The sequence below is a fragment of the Lithobates pipiens genome, unplaced genomic scaffold (genome assembly GCF_037356315.1).
Source record: "Lithobates pipiens isolate NorthernLeopardFrog02 unplaced genomic scaffold, aLitPip1_a1.2 Scaffold_30, whole genome shotgun sequence".
Lineage (NCBI taxonomy): Eukaryota > Metazoa > Chordata > Amphibia > Anura > Ranidae > Lithobates > Lithobates pipiens.
The window spans coordinates 96,060,209-96,077,819 of record NW_027507791.1 but is presented as its reverse complement, the minus strand read 5'-3'; the positions used below and the strand labels follow the sequence as shown (position 1 = coordinate 96,077,819).

The 17,611-nt window shown below is 43.7% G+C and overlaps 1 protein-coding gene across 1 annotated transcript in view; it reads right to left on the bottom strand.

Moving 5' to 3' along the window:
* Positions 1–17,611, bottom strand: part of RAB15 (RAB15, member RAS oncogene family) — a 119,022-nt gene that overhangs the window by 80,197 nt on the left and 21,214 nt on the right. Inside the window, exon 2 of the mRNA XM_077464655.1 lies at positions 7,283–7,343. Within this exon, the coding sequence (XP_077320781.1) occupies positions 7,283–7,343 (61 nt within the window). The remainder of the gene's footprint in view (positions 1–7,282; positions 7,344–17,611) is intronic.

The window sequence follows — 17,611 nt, the reverse complement described above, 5'->3', positions numbered from 1 at the left end:
GCTTACCCGAGGAAGAGGTATGGCAAAAGGATACAGTATGGGAAGAAAGCCTGCAGAGGCAGTGTGATGCTTTGGGAAATGTTCTGCTGACAAACTTTGGGTCTGGCCGTACAGTACCATCTACCTAAACATTGTTGCTGATCAAGTACACCCCTTAATGGAAAAGCTATTCCCTGACAACAGTGGCCTCTTTCAGCAAGATAAGGCACCCTACCAAGCTGCAAAAATGGTTTAAGAATGGTTTGAGGAACAAAACAGGTTTGATGGGTTGACTTTGTCTCCAAATTCTCCAGCTCTAAATCCAAATGGACATCTGTAGGATATGCTGAAAAAACAAGTCCAATCCATGGAGTACCCAGCAGGAAGAGCCAAGGTAAAGGACTGCCATTTTTTTTTTAATAAGACTATCTACTGTATGTGTGTTTATATGTGTGTACATGCATGTGTGTATGCATGTGTGTGTGTGTGTGTGTGTGTGTGTGCGCACGTGTGCATGCATATATGTGAGTGTGCATGTATGTGTGTGTGTGTGTGCGCACGTGTGCATGCATGTATGTGTGTGTGTGCACATGTGTGTGTATGCATGTGTGTCTGTGCGCATGCATGTGTGTGGGTGTGCATGCATGTATGTCTGTGTGTGTGCGCGCATGTATGTATGTGCGCGCATGTGTGTGTTTGTGTGTTCATATATGTATGTGTATGTATGCATGTGAATGTGCATGTATTTATCAGTGGCGGTGCATCCAAAAGGGCGCATAGGTGCCGCCTCCTATCTTCAGCCAATCCCTCTATGACCAATAGAGTCATGACCACCGCTGCCACCCCCATATTTAGGTATCCGGTCCCTTTTGGGGCGCCGGGGGGCCTGAATTACAGAGGCGGGTGGGGTGGTTTTCTAACCGATTCTTTCCGACGGATTTTGACCGAAACTGGTGTTGCATACACAAAGTTGGACAAAGTTGTCGGAAAATCCGATCGTTGCGGCTAGTAGCCAATAGCTTTGGTCTCGTAATTTGATCTGAGCATGCGTGGCACTTTGTCTGATCGGAATTCTCTACAAACAATCGTAAAAAGTCAGATTTTTTGGGCAGAAAATTTGAGATCCGATAGAGCCCACACACGATCAGATTTTCCGACAATATAATCCAATCGGACCTTTTCCGGCGGAATTTCCGACCGTGTGTACAGGGCATTATTGCCCAATTTCCCTCCTCACGCTTGATACTAAAATATTGGCCAAGGTCCTTGGTTTAAAGGTTAAACAAAAAAAATAACTTTGAGGGGAGGTAGACACCCTGGCAAACAATAGCCATCAGACCTTATACAGCAGCCCGTAGTACACTGCAGCCGAAAGCCAAATCCTCAGCTGCTCGAACACCTACTTGATAAAATTTTGTGAACATATGCACTGAAGACCAGGTAGCAGCAGCCTTACACATCGGAGCCACAGATACCTGATGGTGAAAAAAGCCCAGGAGGTTCCTACACCCCTGTTAGTATTAGCTCTCACCCCAAAGGGAGGAGCTTTACGTTTCAGACCATAGGCCTGAATGACCAATTGACGGACCCAATTGGCAATGGAAGCCTTGGAAGCTGCCTGCCCCTTCTTGGGTCCTTTTGGTAAAATTAAAAAATTTGTCTGATCCTCGGATCTTCGCAGAGCTAGACAAATAAATCTTGACTGCCCGGACAACATTCAAGGAATGTAGTCGTCTCTCTTCCACTGAATGAGGCTAAGAGAAAAAAAAGAGGGCAAAATAATGTCCTGATTTAAATGAAAGGCTGACACCACTTTTGGCAAAAAGGATGGAACATGTCGTAACCCGACCCTGTCGTGGTTAAGGATCAAGTATGGTTCCCTGCATGAAAGGGCTGCCAATTTCTAATGGAATTTCCTTGATAGGTTCAAATGGTTGTTTCTGTGACACAGACAGCACCAACGAGTTGTCCCCTGCATAAAAGTTCTGACCGGCAAATGGGAGGTTAAAGGCCTTTGGAAGAATACTGACAGGGCCGAAATCCAAGCCAACAGGATGTCTTGTTGTATAGGCCTGGAATGGAACTGGGCCTTGGGCTCTGCTTCGAAGGAGGACACCATCCACGCTAGAAGGCTCATACAGAGCCAGGGGGTTGTCTGGTGCCCCTTATTTGATGCACCTGATCCTTCAGGGCACAGATCCTTACGGGTGGCAAAAATACCCTTGCTTGAACCGTATCTAGGATCAGACCTAAATACTTTAGACTCTGAGCTGGTTTCAAGGCTGACTTTTCGGTATTTATGATCCAGCCTAAGCTTTTCAAATACCGCACTGTGCATGTTATGTTTTGTTCTAGAGCCTGTAATGAGTGATCTCTGTGCAAGAGGTTGTCTAGATACCCGAGCACCAAGATCACTCGGGCCCTTAAAAGACCCAGTACTGGTGCTAGGACCTTTGTGAACACCCGGGGAGCTGTAGCAAGCCCGAAGGGTAGAGGCACAAACTGAAAAGTAAATTCCTCTACTGCAAATCGTAGGAACCTCTGATGATGATGAGGCTGAAAGATAGGTATGTGTAAATATGCGTCCTTTAAATCAATGGAGGCTAGAAAGTCTCCCATCTGGAGTGAGACTACTAATGAGCGGATAGACTCCATCCGAAAGGACTGGACCAAACGGAGACCAGCCTTGTGTCCCCGTTTTTTTTGTTTTTGAACCATAAACAGGTTCAAGTAAAACCTCTTGCCCCTTTCGGATACAGGAACCTCTACAATCACTCCTTGATGCACTAAATGATGTAGTGCCTTAAGCAATCTCTTTTTGGAGGATTAGAGGAAACGCTGGATCTTAGAAACCTCTGAGGGGGAACCCCCAGCAACTCCAGCTTGTAACCGCGGGATGTAGTTGAGCTGACCCACTCGTCCTGAATTATTGTTCTTCAAATGTCCGCAAAGTGCAGCAGCCTTCTCCCCACCTGATAGATTGGGGGCGTCCCCTCAAAAGGAGGGCTTGGTGCTGGAATCTCAGCTGACCAGTTCTTAAGCCACAAAAGTCTGTGCATATGTATAGACAAGAGAGCCAAATGAGAAACCTGCTGTATTGAATCCTTTAAAGGCGTCAACAGCAAAACACAGCGCTCAAGGAATATATGTCTTATTTTCAGCCAGATCATCCTCCTGGTTAGGCCTGTCAAACTGTCTGACCTGATCCTTTATGGACTGCCAGATACCAATTGCTGCAACAGCTGGCTGAATAGTTGAACTGCCCAAAGCAAAGGAAGCCTTTAATAATGACTCCAATTTCCTGTCAACATGGACTTTCAAGCCCTGTACGTTATCTACCGGACAAGTCAAGTTCTTGTTTAAGGAAGAGACTGCTGCATCTATGGCTGGCGTGCTCCACTTCTTAACAAACTTTTCATCCATGGGATATAAAAATGGAAAACTTCTTAGGAGGAACAAAAATCCTGTCAGGATGTTCCCAATCAACCTACACCACCTGTTACAACAAAGGGTGTAAGTGGAAAGCCTGTGCAGCCTGAAGAGCCCTTAGGGACCCCAAAGAGGACCAGGGGGCTCAGTAGCCTCTGCAAGAGGAAATTTAAAGGCAGAACAAACCATTTCAGTAAGAGTCGGAAACAAAAGCCTCTGCAACTGAGAGGCAGACATCCAACTGGATATCTTCTTGTCCAGATTGCTCAGAAGCAGACTCATACGCCAGGCTCTCCACAGAATCCTGAGCTTTTAGCTTTTCCCCATCCTCATCCCATTCCTGCTCCAAAGTAGGAGGCTCTGGGGAGGGGGATCTGTCACACTTCTTGCCACCCTGCGGGATGGAGGCAATCATGCCAGCAATTCTGTGCTCTAACCCGGCTAGGGCCGAGAACAGTTCCTCGTGGTGATAAAAAGGTGAAGCAGCAGTGTTGACTGTAGGCAAAATACCAGATAGGTGCAGCAGCTAAGCCTCTGGTCTTTCAGGGGACACAATACTAGGGATACAACTAGGTTCATCAGGAACTACTGACGACATAGGTGTGCCCTTCCCTGTAGTGTTAGTCCCGCTCCTTTTTTTTAAGACATTTACTAGCCACAAAAAGAGAGTACCTGGGTATAGTATTAACCCCCCTAGCGGTAATCCCGAGTCTGGCTCGGGGTAGGAATATACTGACAGGAGCGGTAACCCCGAGCCAGACTCGAGATGGCTTCGCTCGATGCAGGGGAGGACACAGGGAGCGTTACTCACCTTGTCCCCTGGATCCAGCGATGTCCGCCGCGCTGTGCGATCGAGCCGTCCTCCTTTAGATTCACAGTGCCGAATGCCGCCGAGCTCCGTTCCCTGGGACGTTACGGCCCACGGGAGCGGAGAACGGCGGCAAATTCAAAAAAGTAAAAACACACTAAACACACACAGCACTGTAATCTTACAGATTACAGTGCTGTATTAAAAAATACACACCCCCTTTGTCCCTAGTGGTCTGTGCAATGCCCTGCATGCACTTTTATATTATAAATACTGTTTTTTACTGCCTGGAATTTGGAGATTGTCCATAGCAACCAAAAAGTGTCAATTTTTCAGTGTTTTAGGATTTTATTACATTATTGAATAATTTTTATTATTCTTTATTATATTATAAACTTTATCATACCCGGGATGTCTGCTAGACTCTGGTTTGAACAGATTTAAGAGCGTTATTCCTAAGAATTACAGGACTACAAAATAAAAGCCAGATTTCCGTGCAAAATAATTGTACCGCTTTCAGCACCTAATTCCAGACTGAATCATGCCGCCAGGGAGGTTAACATACCTCAGAAGGGAGACCCTTTAATAGGCCTCACCAAGCCCCTATGCAACAATCCTGCTAAGCATCTTTAGCCTGCCAAGCAATATCTGGTGACTCATGTGACCCGGGTAAGGAGAAATGAAGCACTGCAAATGCCTGATTCAGAGCCTGCTCTGTGTCCCACAGCTGCCTTCTGGAAGCACCGCATGTTTGGCATACACAGCTTAAATAAGCTGGCTGTGTGCCCGAACGTTCTGTGCATGCGTGCGCATGCACATGGCTGTGTTTTCGTATGGTGCAAATCTTTGTGCGCCCAGATAAAGGCTATGGCGCATGTGCGGCAAAGCCACGTGCACCATGGCTGCCGAACAAACTGATAATCACAGCAGAACTTTTGCGAATGCACACGCACCATGATGAACCAAGGAGAAATGGTGCGCCATTATACAGGTAAAAAACAGCCAGACACAAGCAAAAAAAGCTACACTTTGCAAACACCCACAGCTAGCCCAAAACTTCCGTATGGTCACCGCACACAGTTGTCTAGCCTCTAACCAGTTTGACTGATCACCCCACAATAAGTAATTAAAGGGGTTTCACTTAACCGTCCAGGTGCAGGGCAGCTTAGTAAACTACAAGCCCAATCTTCACCCACCACGCGGGTTTTTGTCACTTGAGGAAATTCAAGGACTGGATACCCTTTTCATGTTTGGGGTCCACTCCATTGGACCTGTATAGCACCCTGTAGGAATGCCTAAGCACTGTGGTGTCCAGGATTCCACTTTGCAGGGTCCAGCACCTGGAGGCCTTATTACAGGCAAAACCTTGCAGGATCTTGAGTCTTCTTTGCGAGGCTCGGGTACCATTTATCTAAGCATATAGAGCCTGTGTCAAATGGATCCGATCGGTCAATCCCTTCATTCATTTAAGAACCGTTTGTGGGACTAGAGACCTGGAGCTCAGAGAGCTCAAACAACCATGCTATCCACCTTGCAGACACTGGTAAAAAAAAACTGAAGTACTTCCTGTATGGGAGGGGTTATATAGGGGATCACATCTTGTCTAAAGACCTTTGGTCTCCAAGTGTTCATTCACCTGGAGATGAAGTATAACCCAGCGGGTAATGAATATTAGCCCAACTCTGTGTCCCATGATGTATGAAAAAGAAAATCGGATCAACAGAGGAAACATCATGCATCCAATATGGTAGTGCAACTATACACAAATGTTAACATAATGCTTTGTCACGCAGTACTTTTGAAAGGGATAAATAATTTTGGAAGAACTAAAAAGCTTAGTGCTGGTCACATATCTGAAAGCTTAAACCATGGGTGCTCAACCTGTGGCCCTCCAGCTGTTGCGGAAACGACAAGTCCCATCATTTCTCTACCTTAGTGAGTCATGCTTGTAACTGTCAGCCATGCAATGCCTCATGGGATTTGTAGTTCTGCAACAGCTGGAGGGCCACAGGTTGAGCACCCATGGCTTAGACACTTGGTCATATAATCTTTGCATAAGGGGTTTTTCAAAAATTCTGAATTTTATTTATCCCATTCAACACATAACGCATGACAAAATACCTACATAATCAGAAATTATGTCAGCATTGAAGGGATGCTTTGACTATGCATCTCTTCACTCTTAGAATATCAATATGAATTCCTGTAAATGTATACATGCTGGCTTGAACATCCTAATAATCCACTCATCACTGGATCCTCAATTTTTCAGTATTGTCAGGGTTGTGTGTCATTGAAGCACATGGTTTAAAAATAAAGCTTCCTAATACACCAAAGCAACTTTCATTCAAATGGAGATAAAGTACTATAGCATTTACAGTATAGGACTGTGTGATTTCCTTTCTATTTGCATTAAGTGATGAAGGGGACCTAGAACAGAATTTTCCTTAGGACAAATACAGGATTTCTACCATCGTGTTATTCTTTATACCTATTCCGGCAAGGCTGTTAACAGTTTTTTGATAACAGCTGAGCATAAAACACATTGATCCTATGGATAAACATGAACCATTGTCGCCCAACGAAGTAGGTTTTACAACTAAATAAAAGTAATATAAAAATCTAAGATACATCATTGTTTGACAGATGGCTGTTCCTCCACTGCGCAGTATTGTTCCATCTGCTGCCTTGTACTCCACTACAGAATAAAGTTGTAATGTAGGGACTAGTGGATAAACCACAGCATGCAAGGAGGACCTTGCATCATGATCTGACACTCCTGGAAGTGTTGAATTCACAAGATTCTTTAGCTAGCATAGCTTTGTAACAGAGCATAGAATTGCAGCACAGGTGGCGGGGCACGCGAGTTTACAGGATCGTTTTTTTTTAAATTGCAGTACACATAAGGAAGAAACATAAGTTCATAATATGGCATAATATACAAAATGACTACTGATTTCCTACATCTACGCTAAAAATCTAAATACTACTGCATAATGATCGGAAGAAAGATTTGACTAAATTCTATAAATATTAATGCAATTTACAATAACCAATTGCACTTACCAGATTTGTATCCGCACTTTGATTCCATCAACGTCTATTGTCTTCATTTTAAAATCCACTCCTGAGGAAAAAAAAATAAAAACTGTATGTCATTGTAATCATTTACCTAGTACAACGTTTTCACACGCAGACACACACACACCGTACCGATTTGAACAGTGCCATTGCCGACAATAGGGTGCGACTTGTCATGCAATTTGACCTGTCAAATCGCATGACAAGTCGCTCCAATGTGAATAAGGGCTAGGTACAAGGAGCTATATTGATAAGAGCAGAGTGACAGATAGATGAGCTAATTAGTGTGCTGCTTCTCCTTTACAGTCCAGTCACAAGTTGGGGTGGGGAGGAAACCTGCAAGTGAAAGTGATACAGCAGCAAATAAAGGACTGTGCTGTGTGGCAGAACTGTGTAATATCCTTTTGGCGGGTAAAACCGTTGTAAAAATGTTGGTTACTTTCCCTGACCCCCTATGTAACTGCAAAACTCAGAGTATTGAAAGCTAGGGAACATTTAACTCTCCAACAATATCAACAATGCAAATTTTAAACAGACTGGTTTTTAAACAAAAAGAACGAATTAATTTGGAAAATACATTTATTCCACATAAAAAAACATTGAACACTAGTGATAGAAGGCACATTATTCAGCCTGGTGAAATATTCCCCTCCAATAACATCAGTGATTTACATGAATTCTGACAATGGAACGTCCAGACCTTTCAGCATTAATAAAATATACAATAAAATTGATGTCAGAAGGCTCCCAACCATACTTGAAACCATTCCAGCAGGATCTGAGGACAATAGAGATCTGTCTCCAGTGCTCTAAACAGGAATGTACTGGTGTGGTGTATTCTGATTCAAACAAATTGCCTGAAAACAATAATTGTTGTAAATTTATTTAGCACCATCATCTTTCATGGCCATACACTGAGTATTGGATAAAGCAATGGAGAGAGTAATATTATGGTGCATTCAATGTTCCAAATACAGTAGGTGCCCGCGATATTGTGTCAAATGTTTATTTTCCTTTCCCAATAAGTGACAGGCATGCTGACATTGAGGCCGGGTTCACACTGGTGCGGGGATCCGAATTGGATTCCCGCCAATACCAGGCACTGTATTTGGTATGACAGTTAAGGGAGAACTCCATGGCAAATTTAAAATAAAAAACCAGCATGAGTTCCCCCTCCAGAGGCATACCAGGCCCTTAGGTCTGGTATGGATTTTAAGGGGAACCTCCCTACACCGAAAAAATGGCGTGGGGGTCCTCCCAAAATCCATACCAGACCCCTATCTGAGCATGCAGCCCTGCCGGTCCGGAAAGGGGGTGGGGACGAGCGAGCGCACCCCCCCTCCTGACCCGTACCAGGCCGCATGCCCTCAACATGGGGGGTGGGTGCTTTGGGGAAGGGGGCGCTCTCCAGTTCTTCTCCGCGCTCTCTGGCCTCCTCTCTCGCTCTCCGGCGTCTTCTTCCGGGCTCCTCCACTATCTTCTTCCAGCTCTTTTACTAGCGGAGGAGCCCGGTATCCTCCGTCCTTCTTCCCTCTTCTCTCCTTTCTTCTTACGATGTTGACACAATGCTCTCTCCCGCTGAAATGCCATGCGAGCGCTGCGCGATCACTTATATAGGCATGGGGCGTGGTCACCGGGTGATGTCACACTGTGACCCCGCCCCTTATGACGTCAGGTCATGGGCATGCTGGGACTGTGACATCATAAGGGGCGGGGTCACCATGTGACATCACCCGGTGTCCCGCCCCTTATGCCTCTTTATGGAGAGATCTGGGGTCAAAAAGACCCTGAATCTCTCCTTTACTGTTAAAAGCAAAAGATCAAAAAATAAATAAAATACAAAAAAAGTGATATTTTGCGTTAAAATAATAAAAAATTGTTTACTTCCACCCTAGAGTAGAAGTGACATCATGGAGTCGCTCTGGGCCTCCAAGGCCATAGAGGTGATCAGAGATGATCTGGTCTCTGTGACCAGCTGCCCGCACTGCCCGTCAGAACATTTCTCAGGCACACAGGTGAAAATGGTAAGCCTGAGAAACACCGGCGAGCAGCGAGAGGGGGGGCGAGACACCCCTTCCACCTCTTCTGAATGCAATCCAGCGGATAATGAGCTCACTCGGGCCACTTTTTTGAGAATGCCAGCCGCCAGCTGAAAACAATATATATACTCAAGTTGTGGCTTCAACCATAATCCCCCCGGTAAATCACAATGTACTGTATATATACACATTGCAGTCGGCATGTGGTTAAAGAGGAAGTAAACCCTTCCAAACAACTTGGACCTACAGGTAAGCCTAGATTAAGGCTTACCTGTAGGTCCAAGCAATATCTCCTAAACCTATATGGTTTAGGAGATATTTGCCCGAAAATGGGCACCGCTGTCTACGGCGCATGCGCCGTAGACAGCGGCGCGCAGGCGCACTAAATGCGGCAAATCCATGAATGGATTTGCCTAATTTGTCGACTCCCGTGCGCATGCGCGGGAGTGACGTCATCGCGGCTTCGCCGAGTGGCAGCGGCGGAGCTGCGAGACGCGACTCCCGTGCGCATGCGCGGGAGTGACGTCATCGCGGCTTCGCCGCTGTGATTCGTCGGAGCTGCGAGACGCCACCAGCAACATGGATGCGGCGGACTACAGGGATCAGCGGCGACTTCGCTGGCTCCTGTGTCAGGTAAGTGACACATAATGAGCTACTATGCGATGCATAGTAGTCCATTATGCTTTACCTTTGCAGGGAAAAAAAGAGGAAGTAAACCCATCAGGGTTTACTTCCTCTTTAATATTATCAACAGTGAACTTTAGCCTGCTGTTGACTGAATACAGCAGGCAGGAGTGAAGAACTTCTTCTTGGCCCTACTTCTCCTTTAAGCGCATACTAGACCAGACTTTGTTCCTCCAGCAAACATACTCCAGAAAGAGTCTTCAAGAACAGGATTCTATCAGACGGGTACATCCTCCATGTACCAAGGATAAGTTGATCTAGAAAGCTAAAAATTGAGCTCTTCTAGTTCTGCATTCATTGGGGAAACTTGCTTGTGGGAAAAAAGAGTCTTGATAAAATGTAGAAGACATCTTTGCTTCTCTCTTTGAAAAAAGGCATCCATTTTCCCAGAACATTAGCAAAAAATTCTGGAGTATGATAGGAGTGGAAGGCCTCATACTAGACTGTCCTACAGTTTTGTTTGCTTTGTGTCCAACCTCCTGAAAGCAACCGCATAACCCAGTGTCTCAGAATTTCTTTACCCTTAATGAACAATTTAGAATTAGTATTTCTCCACTTTCAGTCCTGATAACAATGGTCTCAAGGACAAATACAACAAGTGAACATGCCCATCAGGAACACAGCGGTAAAATCTGACAAAGGTTCTAACCCTTTCAAATGTACACCTCATAATTCCAGGGCACAGAAGAAGACAGTGTCTGATTGGATGGTTTTTGTCAGCGGTGTTCTTGTAAGTTGCTCTTCTTTTTTTTTTTAACTATCCATATGATTGGCACTGACTTATTTCATTTTTATTAAGTAATACATGGTTTGCCTACAGGGGCTTTGTAAACGTTTTCTTTAATTTTAAAGAACAAATTATCTAGAATGGGATTCTGTTAAATAGCTACTGGTCACTTTACAGATTTACAGTATATGCAAAAGCCGCGATTGTAGAAGAAAAGATTTCCATAATAAATGTAGAAGTGGTTCCTCATTAGCAGGATTTGCAAACTGTGACCATGAATTAAAAAGATAATATGAAAAATACTATGGGAAAAAAAATATATTTTTCTACAATCGGACAAAAATGGGCTTAAAAAAAAAAAAAAAAACACACACACAGCAGAAAGAGCATTAGATATAAAGTGCTATAAGCCACAGGAGAAAATCAGAATTTTACTGAAGTATGCCTTGTACAAAATATATATTTGATTTGATTTGATGGTTATTAGGCAACATGCAACTTGTACCAAGTGCTTTGAACCTTGCATTATAGTAATAAAAAAGCCTGAAGGTCCCCACAAACCAATCTCCATAAATTATAACATAATGTATTGCATTTACTGTACCACTCGAGGACTGGCATGTTACACCTTCTTCCTGTGGAGGCCATTTTTCATTAATATGGTAGTTTGACTGACAATTGCTCTGTCATATAACACTGTACCCAAATTCATTTTACATACATTTTTAAAGACAGGTGGTCTTTAGTAAAAAAAACGAAAAAAACTGCCCACAAAGCACCGCTGCAGCGACGCTTTGCTGGCGGGTTTGCAGAGCTGCCCCATTGTTTTCAATGGGAAGGGGCGCTTTAGGAGCGGTGAAAAAATCTGACGGATTTTGTGGTTGGAAAGTCCAACTGTGTGTATGGGGCATTAGAGTCATTAACCACTACTCTCTGAATTCTGTCTTTTAGCCAGTTTTCTGTCCATTTACAAATTGAGCTTTCCAAGCCTGTAGCCTTTACCTTACACATGAGCTGTGTGTGGGGAACTGTGTAAACGCTTTTGCAAAGTCCAGGTATATCCACTGTTTTTTTAAATTTTATGTATATATAAACCTCGGTTCACACTTGTTTTGTACGAGACACTGCACGTGATTTGGATAGGAATTGCACGGCATTTCTATTAAAATCACATGCGATCCTTTGCAGTGTGATTTGAGCCCATTCATTTTGTATGGACTTAATTCACAAAGCATCGTACGCAAAAGGTGCAGGCACCTTTTACTTTATTTTTGCCGCACCGAAATCGAATGTGTGTGTGTGAACACCCATGCAATCTGTTTCTTACAATCGCAAAGCGTTTTGTGACCTGTTTTGTGCGATTTCAATGCGCTGCGGGAAATGCTTAGGATTCGCTTACATCACATATATGTGAACCGGGGCTTATGGACAAAAAATTGTTTGTGTCATAAATCTAAGCAAATAAGAATGCCAGGACAGTACAAAAAACCCTGAAATTACCTGTTTTTGGAAAGAAGTTACCCCAAGGTGAGCTTACATTCTGTGTTTGAACTGCACTGTTCAATGGACAGTGCATACACAGTGCAGTGCTCGCATGTGAGCTAAAGAGCACAAAAAAATTAGGTTTTAAATTGTTGTGCCCAATTCAGGAGTGTGTGATCTGTCTGTTCTGAGCTCACACTACTGCGATACAATTTTGATGAGATTTCCAGTGCGATTATTTAGTTGGTCGAGTTTGGACATGCTTAGCATATGCTGTGGAGCCAAATTGCACTAAAATTGAACCAAAGTAGCACAGGAACCTTTTCCACAATCAGGTAGGGAAGACGATACAGCAATTTTGGCGCCGTGCGTACCGACATATTTTGTCAATACAGACATGTAATCCCAGTCTTCCCCTGGGAAGACAGGTCACTAAGGTACATAATGGCATTACTCCTAAGATATCGTTTCTAATATTGGATAGGCTACATGCAGGGATAAAAGGTGGGGACTTAAACAAATTACTTCTCCAATCAGAACAGCGCTGGATTTTTTGTTTGAATGCTACTAAATCACCAGGCCTAAATGGCGCGATTTCATACAGGCCTTTCTTGGAGGGCTTTTCCTCTGGGGGCTCCGAATGGGAGCCTCTGGAGTGAATGACCCTCTTTAGATCGGTCTGGTTCCTCAGGGACCCCAAAAATGGGAGTTCAAAATCAGGAGTTCCAAACGGTAGTAGATCTTTGTATCTAAGTTGTTTAAAATCTTTCAGCACACCCTTACTGAGGTGGGGCTTTTGCTGCAAGTTGAATGCACCCTCCAGTAAACAATAATGGACATATGATGTTGTTGTATAATTTTTTTTTTCTTCCGACAATTTATGGTCGATCTTTCCCGGCAGCAGCACAATCAGGGCCTTTTCCTCCCTTTTGAGGTGAGGGATACCAGACAGGTCTTGAAATAAGTCTCTTGGTGGTCTGTGTCTTACTTCCCTATTTTCTTTCATTTCCGGGTCTCTGCCTTTCACCTATGGTGTCACTCGGTGCAGGGGAGGCCGGTGCCCGCCCTACGGGCGGGCCAGACCTTCATTTGTTCCGGCGATCTGCTCGCGTTACGCGAGCGACCATGCCGGATCTGCATCGTGGGAGGGTGACGCAGGCCGGCCTCGTGCATGCGCCGTGGGTTCCGCCATGTGCAGGGCGCGCCTCCCTGGCATCTCGGTGGAGATTGCCGTTGGGGTGACGTGCTAGTGGGGGCACCTAATCTAGCGGGGAAATGCCTAGCCCCAGTGGCTCTTCAATCTAGGAGACACGGTTGAGCTGAATTGGCCTAATCAAGGGCACCATGTGACGCCTGTATATAACAGGCTGATCACAGGTGCCCTCTCCTGCCTACAGCTGATCACAGGTTCTGAGACAGATAGAAACCAATCTGGTAAGTTACATGGACATATATACAATATGCTGTGGCTGTTAGAGGCATGTTTGGACATCAGAATGGAGTCATTAATTTACCTGTGTATATTTTATGCCCCCAGATTCTGGGTATTGGACACTTTTCCAGTGTAGTGATAATTGAGCCCTGTCCCTGTAGAGGGAGGTTTCAAGCTTGGTCCCTATGGGTGGATCCACACCTGTGATCTAATATATCTTGCACCAGCAGTGAGGGTAGGTCTTTTCAGCTCAGTTTGTATGTAATCACATATTTTTTTGATATTACCGCAATGTTGATGTGGATGCTTGGGGAGATACTTATATGATATATATTTGTATGTGTTTTTTACTCTAACTAGTTTGAACACCCAATTGGAGCGTGGCGGGTCCGTGTGGTGGTGCCCTCTGTGACACCGTGTGGTAGCTAGGATCCTCGGATTGATTAACAGGAACACGAGATCTATGGTGCTGGGGGGTGTACGTTTTCTCCCCAATAACCTTCTTGTCTTGGTCATATACTTGGATTTTCCTTCATTCCTTGGCCCTCTGATCTCGGTGGAGCTGGGGTAGATCGACCTTCTTTTTGGATATAATATGAAGTTCACCATTTACGCATATGGTGGGTAATGTGTGTATATGTATATGTATATGTATATATATATATATATATATACACACACACACACACACACACACACATTTGTTGCTATGTGAAATATGACTATGTCAGTGTACTATATTGAAATGTACACATGATCAGCTATTAAAATTGTATTTTGTTTATGGGTATCTATGTACGAGACTGACATGAAAATTTGCAATGTATTTTTTTTTCTCCTTTCTTATCACAGATCTACATGAGTTGACCATGAATTGCCCCTGAAGAAGAGGTCAACTGTTTATATATACCTCGAAACGTTGGGTTACTTTTGGTAAAGATCATTTCTTGCAATAGACCTGGTCATTCATTGTTCTATGTATATATGTTATGTACTTCTAGCATACATCCATTTTTTATGTGTAATGCTACTTGTTTTTAGTGGCTTTTTTTTTCTCTTTTGTTGAATAAATAATAATTTCAAATAAAAAATATTTTTTATCTATTAATACAATGCCAGCAACCCAATTTAAATTCCCATAGAGATTATACACGAATTATTTCTTTGAGTGTTTTTTGTATTCCACAATCACACCACACAGAATGGCATTAATGTGACTGAACAGCATTGAAAATGGTGTGATTTCTCCTGTCATGCGATTCTGTGTGACTCTAGTTGCATCAGAAATCACACCAGTGTGAACCAGCACTAAAGGGATGGATGTGGATAAAGAATAATTTCAACTAACAATATTTGTAAGCAATTTGTTGTATAAAGTAGGCATCAAATTACACTGTGTCAAAAGTATTGTGACACCTGGCTTTATGTGCACAGAATCTTCAACTCTTCTGGGAAGGCTGTCCACAAGGTTTAGGAGTGTGACTATGGGACGATAAGGCCTGGCTCGCAGTCTCCACTCTAATTCATCCCAAAAATGTGTTCTATAGGGGACTCTGTGCAGGCCAGTCAAGTTTCTCCACCCCAAACTCACTCATCCATGTCTTTATGTACCTTGCATTGCACACTGGTGTGTAGTAATGTTGGAACAAGAAAGGGGCCATCCCCAAACTGTTCCCACAAAGTTGGAAGCATGAAATTGTTCAAAATGTCTTGGTATGCTGACGACTTAAGAGTTCTATTCACTGGAACTAAGGGGCCAAGCCCAACCTCTGAAAAACAACCCCACACCATACTCCCCACCAAATTATTTGGACCAGTGCACAAAGCAAAACCAATAAATGAATGTATTTTATCCTGCACCCTCTTGATTATTGTGTAACACTAATACAAATTTTGAAGGCAGTAAGTCAAATTATTGTGTTCCCACAACTAGTAGAGTAAACATAAATATTCCCATAGACACACTCCTAAACCTTGTGGACAGACTTCCCAGAAGACAACTCAATATTGAACCCTACGGACTTAGATTGGCATAGTGTGTGTAACTCAAGGGAATGTATACTTCTTTTGTATATATTTTCTTTAATTATTTAATACATTTTTAAATGGTAACTTTTTTTTGTCAGGCAACAATGAAATATTGCATATTGTTATTATACATTTTTATTTTTAGGAAGTTGAGTGGAGCTTAAAGTGGAACTTAAGTCATTTTTTCATTTTTCCATATATTAAATCTTCTGCCCTTCTTGTTTTAACTTTGGGTAGTAAAACATATTTCTGTCAGTAATTACCTTATACAGCCCACTTCCTGTTTCTTGTCTTGTAAAAACCCTAGGCTTATGACATCATGCACATCTGGGAAAATTTCATGTTTTACATTTTTATTGCAAAACAAAGATTGCAGATGTATAGAAAAAAAAAAATCAAAAATGTAATAAATGCCTAAATATAAAGTAGAACCAAGAAAATGATAGCTCGCTTTTAACATGTTGTTAACTAAATGATAGCATTGCAATGTGCGAAAAACAGCAGGCACACATGCACAGTAAACTAGCAGAGATGGCAGGCAGATGAGTCAGCTACACTTGGAAAACAATTTGCTGGGCTCAAGGAGCAGCTGCTTTGGGCGCTTCAACAATGACTGGGCCCAGGGGAGCAGCCCCTTTTGCCCTGTGTTAAAGACAGCCCTGATTAGAGGTACTAAAGTCATAAAGAGAACCTCAGGACAAAATGCTAGCTGTAAGAAGTTGGGTCTACTGCTTTAATGCAATTGTTTTTCTGCTGCCTAGTAGCTGTCCACTTTTTCAGGAAGCAGTGAAATTCATATCTTTGAGTGGCCATAATCCTTGAAATGCAAGGGTAAAACTACATACTCGCAATGTAAGGAGGAACCTAAATAAAAAGATTGTATTTATTTAGAGTGGAAGACATCACGAAAAAGACTGTCTCTTGGAATAGCACTCTATTGTTCAACTACCAAGTAGGGAGATTGGATACATTTACAGGTAATGTAAAAACCAATTTTAAAGTAACTACGACTAGCCTGGGGAATTCAAATTAAATATGAAACGCATATTCCTGTGAAAGTCTATTTTGCTCATCTCTTTCCTATGCTATGTTTTCATGTGATGGTCAGCCTTACTGACCAATAGGAGATCCATGTGTGTGGGTTGGCCATTTATACAATAAAAGTGATCATTTGTATACATTCAGCTACCCATATCTCTGGATCTGACGATTGCTTTGGCATGTGGTTTTTAACTTATGCCCCGTACACACGATCGGACTATCTGGCGGACTTGGTCCGGCGGACCAGAGTACGCCGGACAATCCGCCCGTGTCTGGGCTCCAGCGGACTTTTTTTCCCCCAAAAGTCCGGCGGACTTAGAAAGAAGTTTTGAATCAAAATTGTCCGCCGGACAATCCAGCCGTCTGTGTGCTAGTCCGCCGGACTTTTGAAATGAACAGACTTGCCCGCACACGGAGAAAAGTCTGTTCATTTTTAACGTGGCTCCAGGTAGACGGGACTAGCGAAGGAGGTCAATGTGGCCGCCTCCATCGACGAGATTGACACCTCGCTGGTCCCGTAGCCTGGTATGGACTTAAAGGGGAAGCCCTACGCCGAAAAAAATGGCGTGGGGGTCCCCCCAAGGTCCATATCAGTCCCTTATCCGAGCACGCAGCCTGGCCAGTCAGGAAAGGGGGAGGGGACCTGCGGCCCCCCACCACAAAGCACCTTGTCCCCATGTTGATGAGGACAAGGGCCTCTTCTCGACAACCCTTGCTGTTGGTTGTCGGGGCCTGCGGGCGGGGGGGCTTATCGGAATCCGGGAGCCCCCTTTAATAAGGGAGCCCTCAGATACCGACCCCCCACCCTATGTGAATGAGTATGGGGTACAATGTACCCCTACCCATTCACCTGGTGCAAAAAAAGTGTAAATAAAACCCAA